The sequence below is a fragment of the Terrapene carolina genome, unplaced genomic scaffold (genome assembly GCF_002925995.2).
Source record: "Terrapene carolina triunguis isolate 2854851 unplaced genomic scaffold, T_m_triunguis-2.0 Scaffold21, whole genome shotgun sequence".
In the NCBI taxonomy this organism is placed as follows: Eukaryota; Metazoa; Chordata; order Testudines; family Emydidae; genus Terrapene; species Terrapene triunguis.
The window spans coordinates 39,993,811-40,001,563 of record NW_020664372.1 but is presented as its reverse complement, the minus strand read 5'-3'; the positions used below and the strand labels follow the sequence as shown (position 1 = coordinate 40,001,563).

Here is a 7,753-nt window from a genome sequence, read left to right as displayed (position 1 = left end):
TGCGGAGAGCCGGGACTGGCTATTTCCTGGGCCCAGCCGCACCTTGCTCGCTGCCGCGCCGGGAGCGGCCTGGCTCCCTGGGAGCCGGCGGCAGGTGCGCGGTGGCAGCCAGCGCCCTTGTGCCCGGGGCGGCTGCCGAGGGGCGTTGCCGGGGCGAGCGCGGGGCTGGCCCTGGGGCAGAGGCAGGCGGCCGGGGGAGGCGGAGGCTGGAGGATGAAGGGGTGCGCGGGGCGGCCCGGGCAGGGGCCCAGGTGAGCAGCCAAGGGCAGCGGGAGCGGGGCGGGGCGCATCCAGAGCCCGGGGAGCGAGGCTTGGCACGTCCCCGGGAGCGGGGCAGCAGCGGGGGCCCGGCCCGGCAGAGGGGATCATGCTCTGAGTGGCGGTGGGGGACCCTGACAAGCCGCGCCATGGGCTGCCGCTGCCCCCGGCTGCCTGCCGGGCCCCTCCTCCTCCTCCTCGCCTGGCTCCTGGAGCCCGGAGCGGTCTCTGCCTTCTCCGAAGCCGCGATGAGCACCGCCAGCCCCGACCCCGGCAGCTCAGGGACTCTGCCGCCGCCGAGCGGGACCCCCTTAGAGGAGACCCGGCTCCATGTCTTCACCCTGGACTATCCGCACGTGCAGATCCCCTTCGAGATCACCCTCTGGATCCTGCTGGCTTCCCTGGCCAAGATCGGTGAGTGCCCCCGGCCCGGCCGCGCGCCTTGGGGCTGGCACCGATGGGGAGGCAGAGGCTGGGCGACTGCCCCTGAGTCCAGCGGAGCTGTGTGAGCCAAAGGGAGCTTGGGTGGGAGCCCAGTCGGCGGGCGGGTGGGGGCAGTGCCCAGTGCACTTCACCGGCGGGGGAAATCTGCCTGCAGGAGCTTTACAAGTGAGGCAAAGGGAGAGCCTTGCAATGCACCTTTGCCTGTTCATTTCACTGTTAAAAACAGGGAAATATATGGGTAGATAATATGCCCCTCCCTGTCTATTTATACACCGAGGGCTAGTGAGCATGCGGATACATAAGGCTACTTCTCACTCAGAGTTCTACTGCTGTTCAGAAATCCCTGAAAAGCAGAGAAAGTCCCCAAGTTATGTCTTCATTTATATATGTACTCCCTAATTGTTCATTGGGCAAACACCCACCTAGATTCTAGATTTTAACTTAACAGTGGCTTTCACTATGACCCTGCTTGGTTTTTTAAGACAAACAGTGAATAACATTGATTTACTAAAATAGACGCAAGTCACTGTGAATTACCTTTCAGTGTGATAAGTTCAGTGAAAACTCCTCAGGTGAAAGATAAGGTGGGTGAGATAATATCTTTTATTGAACTAGCGTCTGTTGGTGAGAGAGACAAGCTTTGTAGCTCTTCTTCAGGTATGGGAAAGGGCTCAGAGTGTCACAGTTAAATACAAGGTGAAACAGATTGTTTAGCATATTTAAGGAACTTTTCCAAGTGAAATGTCCCTTTTACATCTTCATGGGGCAAATACAAAAGGTCGGGGAAGGCAGCTTGTGAGGGGTTGTTAGTGGGTTATACATTGTGGCAGTTAATCATAAATCCAGCATCTCTTTCAGTCCTTGTTTGGTAGTGTCTAGCAAAGTTATGAATTAAACCCCAGGCTCATCTTTTGAAGGTGTTGTGAAGATTTCCTTTGAAAATGAGGACTGATAGGTCAGGTACAGAGTGATAGCTGACTTTTAGAACAGGAGTACTTGTGGCACCTTAGAGACTTTTAGAGTTACTGACAAGTGACCATTAGGGGGATTTTCTTCTATTGCTTAGTGATGTAATTTGAAGCCTTTGGCATGATTTGGCAAATTTTTTTTTGCTTCTTCAAGAGAAACAGTATGAAGGAGAACATTAGATTAAATTACCATTAGAAAATGTCCCTCATAATAGGCCTAAACAAAACGTAAAGCTTAAAGCATTTGGTTGCAAAATATTAAAAATGTAGCACTAAAAAACTTATAGTTTCATTCATCCTTCTGTGTATACTTGAAACACATTCCCTAGAGTCTCTAGATACATATTTACAAGAACAGTCTATGAACACTATTCCTTTCCATAAAATATTACAGTACATAATGGTAGGCAATTATATAATTTATCTTTAATAACGAATTTCAGCTAAAGAAAATTTATGGCAAGGGACTGATGGAAAGCAAACAAAAATGTTAATCGGTGTGGATTAAGCCTCCCCTTAGTATTTTTTTTTCCACCACTCAGCTATGTCCTGTGAATAGTTCCTGAAAGATGAGAAACACTGAGTGGTTAGAAAGGTCATTCATTCTCTGATGTGGGAAAAGTTTGTATTGCATAGTTCCACGGTGTTGTGTTCTCTTTATTAGGGAAATATATTTTTGTTTTTTAATTAACTGTTTTATTTCTTGTTAAATAAAATATGAACACTAAAACTAGTAACAGAGTGATCTGGAAAACAAAGGATTTTAGGAATTGTGTAAAAATCAGTAAGACCATGTATAAATGATGAAATTCTTTTTAACTAAGTTTCTTTCTAAGCAGTCCTTGAGAATCTTAGTCTTGAAGAACCTGCTTTGAGGAATAAATGGGAAAACATACCATTACCATGTTTGTTTGACTTCAAATGCCTTTTTTTGTATCACACATTTCACTGAAAACTATGAATACATTCATGTGGATAACTACTTATTGTGCCAAATTAGCTATCATTCTGCTTAGTAGCCATATAGCTCTGCTCCTGCAAACACTTAAAGCATGTGCTTAACTTTAAGCATAGTCTCCTTGACTTGAACAGAGCTACTGCAATTACATCAGTTGAGGTTCTGTCCAATGGGACTACTTATGTGGTTAATCTCAAGCATGTACATAAAGGTTTGCAGGTTCAGGGTCTATATATTTAATTTTGATATATAGAGCACCAATGTACTACAACTAATCGCCTGATATAAACATATGCCATTTGTTTTGTATCCTTCTCTCCTCATTTAAAAGAGTACCCGAAAGTTGATTTAGGCCAAAATTTAGATTTTGTAATAAAAAGTCTTGCAGAAGCTAAGACCAATGGAAATATTTCTGTGATTGTTTTTATCATTCCAATGATGTCATTTTAAAAACATAAATATTCTGGTGGACTGTTTGCAATCTAAATATTGCAGTACTTTGTTAATGCTTAAGACTCCAGAAGTTGAAAAAGACAAGTCTAGTTTTATTTTCTAAGATGAATGAAATGCAAAAAGTAAACAAACTGCATAAACTGTGGAGTAAAGTAGATTTTAAAAACTTTTTCAGATGTAATAATCTAAAGCATTATCAGTAATACAGAACATTGCTTTATTAAAAAAATGCACTAAACAATAAGACCCTTTCAAAAATTACTCAAGCTCATAGGATATGATCAAATTTCATAACCTCCCATTACATATGAACAGAACTTCATGAACCTGAAGGCCAAGTATATTTAAATGTGCTGTTATTACTAGAGCTGGTCAGAATATTTTTGACTATATGTAGTGTTGTCAAAATATGCAGTTTTGTTGTAGCCAAAATGCTATGCAGAGAACTTGTCGATCTCATCAGTGTTTTCATCTGGAAGGTTTCAGAGGGCCTGGGTGGCATCTGGTCACTGTAGATCAGAAAGAGTAAGAGAACACAGAATCTGAGCTTTCTGAGTGAAAAATGGGCATTTTGACACAATGCTGTTTCATAAAAGGTTTTGTTTTCTTCCATCGCAGAATGAAAACAATGGTCTTTTTCAAAATAATTTTTTTAAACTATTGATATTACCAAAATCTTCCAGTTTTTATGAGCAATTCCATGCATTTAAAAAATCAGATTTTTTTAATCAAATGTGTTATTGAAATGGTTTTCAAAAGTTTTAATTTTAGAGAGTCTATTTCAATAAGGCATTTGATACTTTTTCTGATAAACGTTTTGAAACATTCCTGAAGAAAATTCATGACAAATTAAAAAACAAAACAAAACAGAAAAATGCGTACACTTTGAACTCTCGGCAATTAAAACAACTTCAACCTTTCAATTTTTTCATGAAATTAGCTTTTTCATGTCCCACCAGCTTTACTTTGTATTAATAATAACTACAGGATTGGGCCTAAGGGGTAAAATTTCCAAAAGTGGCCCAGAGAAAGTGTGAGAATGACTCTGTAGCCTAGTGGTCAGTGCATTCACCTGGGAGAGCAGGTTCCAGTCCCTGCTCCAATGAATATTTAAATATTTTATACAAAGTGGGCCTATGAAGTCATTCTCTATGGCCCAAAGAATACTTAATTATTTATACCCAATGGAACAGCTTCCAGAGGAGAAATTGAGAGAGCACCATCCCAAATAGCTCTATAACTCAGTGATTAAGGCATTTCTGGCTTCAAATCTCTGCTTCAAATTAGACAGGGTGGGGATTTGAACTCCCACATCCTGCTTGAGTATTCTAACCACTAGGGGAGCCTCCTTCTGGATGTCTTTTGTGTGGTGTAGGTGTGCTCTGAGAATGCCTACTGGATTGGGCCCCACAGGCAGGATAGACAGGGGAATGCTTAGTTTGAGAATCTGCCAGAGTTTAGTTGCTGAGCAGATTTGCAGTGGTAGGACTTCAGTGGCTTTACACATTTGCACTAGCAGAAATTTAGGCACGTCCAGGGTTAATTAGCTGAGCAGAGGTTTTGAAGATCTAAAGTTTGGACTTGGGCATCTGAAGTGACAGTTAGGCACCTCAGTCCCTTTTTGGATCTAGACTGTCACTTTTGGAAATGGATCTTAGGCTCCTAAGTCACTTGGTCACTTTTGTAAATGTTACCCAAATCTCCTTTAATCAGTTTTCAATATTTTAAGTGGCAGTAATAGCAGTATCACTAAGACTTGGAATTTTCATTAATTAAAGTCTTTCTTTTCAGTGCTGACATACTGAGGTGCAGTTTCCATTGTCTTCTGCTAGTTTCAGTAAACCTAGCCCAATGTCTTTGTATACACAGTACAATATATTTCCACTTACTGTGCCTGTGAAAATACAGATGCACAATGAAAGGTAATTCATGAAAGCTAGGAGTTGCCGGCTCTCCACCCTGCAGCAATAAAGGCATAGTTGTGATTTTATATTACCTGTGCAGAATCCAGGTGTCAGAAAGAAAATTTTTGATTCAGTTGATCAAGACAAGTATGCAGGGCTATAACTAGCAGGAAAAATTGAAATCCTTCTTGGAGGAGCAAGCTCCAGAAACTTGTGAAACTTGACTCTAGGGGTCAGGTGAGATTTCACTCTCTTTATTGGAAAGTTTGGTCTTCTGTCATGGCAGAAACCAGTACGAAGCATGACAATACAACATGGAACTGATTGGAAGGTGCAAAGCACCACCTATGGTCCCCAATGGCTCATTCTCATGTCCCTTAAAGCCCTCACCTGTTGTGACCAAGCAGCAAACTGGAGGTGTCCTACTGCAGGTTATACTGAGTGGGTTTGACAGCTCTTACACATTCATTCAGATTCTTATTCTTGAAATTAAAAAAAAAATCTGAATTTACGTGAGCTAGATATATTTTGGAGGGCAAATTTGCTATATTGGTACCCTGTAACAGAAAAAAATAATTACGCTTGTGCCCTTTTAGTTTAAAAATATCTTTATGGTGTATAATAAAAAAGGCCTGTAAGGTTTTTGTTTGTAGTTTTTTTCTGTTTGCTTTTTACACGAGAAATTCAGACATGGGGCTTGTCTAGATGAACAGTTAGTGTTGTTTGAAATGGGAGTAGATCAAAGTGCACTAGGGAACTTATAGTTCATGGTACCAAGATCCATACAGATACTTAGTTTGTAGTGTGCTAGCGTGACTTAGATTTACACCCCAGCTTGCCACACATTCACTATTCATCTACCCACACCCTTTGTCTACCCTGGACGACTCTATGAGGACCAGAAAACTAGTGAAATATGTCACAAAATCAAAAGTTGGGCAACTGAGGCCTGGTGTGCACAAAGTTTTTGTACCAAATTAACTATTTTGTTTGTGGGTGTGAGTTTTACTGAAATAGTTAAATCAGTACCATCTGGAGTAGAGATGTGGTTATGTCTCTATAAAGGCATCTAAGGCCTGGTGTACAGAAGGAAATTAGGTTGGTATAACTGTGTTGCTCAGGGGTATGAAAATTCTATACCTTGAGTGATGCAGTTAAACCAACCTAACATCTGGTGTAGACAGTGCTAGGTTGACAGGAGAATTCTCCTGTTGACCTAGCTGCCACCTCTTATCATAGGTAGTGTCTTCACTGGAGTCATTAGATAAGTGTAGACAAGCCCTTATACTGGTTTAGCTTATTCCCCTTCCTGTATGGGAATAGCTATAGAAATATAGCCCTTTATCCCAGTGTAACTATACCCACAGTAGGGGGATTGTACTGGTTTAACTACACTAATATAGTGAAATTGGTACGATTTGTGTGTGTAAATAGCTCTGAGAGGGGAAGGGATTTAGAGTCAGGCTGTTTAAAAAATTGTGTGTATGTTAACAGCCATTAAACTTCAGTGACTGAAGAACACTTTCTTGATGTATTTGTTAAAGGTTCAACTTCTCCATCCTGTGTGTTAAGAATGAGAGGGGCTACCTAAAGAGCCCTGAGTCCCCAACAGATCCTCCAGCGAAGCCAAGTCTGATCAGATTTGACATTCTTGATATTTTGGAGGAAAAATGAAACAGAAGAAATACACTTGCAAGGGGAAAAAAACCTATTTTCTAAATAGAATGAGTCATAAGCACTGACTCCGTGGGTGCTCTGGGGATGGAGCACCCATAGGAAAAAAATAGTGGGTGATCAGCACCCACCAGCAGCCCCACGGATCAGCTCCCTCCCCATCACTTCCCACCCACCACGATCAGCTGTTCAGCAGGTTGCAGGAGGCACTGGGGGAGAGGGGGAGGACGGAGCGGGGGCAGAAAGAGGTGGGGCTGGGGCAGAGCGGGGGCAGGAAGAGGCAGGGAAGGAGTGGAGGCTTGGGGAAAGGGATTGGAGTGGGTGTGGGGTCGGGTGGAATGGGGGTGGGGTGGGGATGGGGACTTGGTGAGAGGGGAGGAATGGGGGCAGGGCCTGGGGCACAGCAGGGGTCGAGCACCCCCCTGGGAACGGAGGAAGTCGGCGTCTATGGAATGAATTCACAAAATGTAACATGAGGTGTCAGAGGCTCCTTAAACCCTGATCTAGAGCCCATTGAAGAGAATAGGAGCTCTGCCATTTACTTCAGTTGGGACCTAAATCAATTTATATTACCATATCTTCTAAGTGTGGGGAGTCAGATGATGTTTACTACCACATTCAAAGTTTACCATATTTATGAATGGTAACACCCATTTAAAACCATTGCAATACTTTTCAGTTAGCCAAGAATTGTAGATCTTGTGATTTTCAACAAGCCCTATTTTCCATTTATGAATAATTACAAGGGTTAAATATAGCTAAGGGTGGTATGGAAAAGATTGGCATTGCCGAACCTGAAATGTATCTTTGGTGAGTAGGAGGTACATTCATGTCAAATCCTAAAAGCAAAACCAAACTGTCTGGATGCCTCAGACAGGGTGGATTAACTCTCCTGTGAGCTCGGGGCTATTAGATGTTGTGGGGCCCCTGTATACAAGTCTTTTTCTGGGAGAGAGTTTGGTGCAGGAGGGGGCTGCGGCAGGGGATTGGGGTGCAGGAGGAGGTGCGGGGTCTGGGAGGCAGTTTGGGTGCAGGAGGAGGATTCTGATCTGGGGCAGGGGGTTGGGGTGCAGGAGGGGGTGTGGGGTCTGGGA

The 7,753-nt window shown here is 43.1% G+C and overlaps 1 protein-coding gene across 1 annotated transcript in view; it reads left to right on the top strand.

Moving 5' to 3' along the window:
• The first annotated feature begins 407 nt into the window (after window positions 1-407).
• Window positions 408-7,753, top strand: part of LOC112109659 (sodium/hydrogen exchanger 2-like) — a 36,530-nt gene continuing 29,184 nt past the window's right edge. The window contains exon 1 of the mRNA XM_024204250.2: window positions 408-672. Within this exon, the coding sequence (XP_024060018.1) occupies window positions 408-672 (265 nt within the window). The remainder of the gene's footprint in view (window positions 673-7,753) is intronic.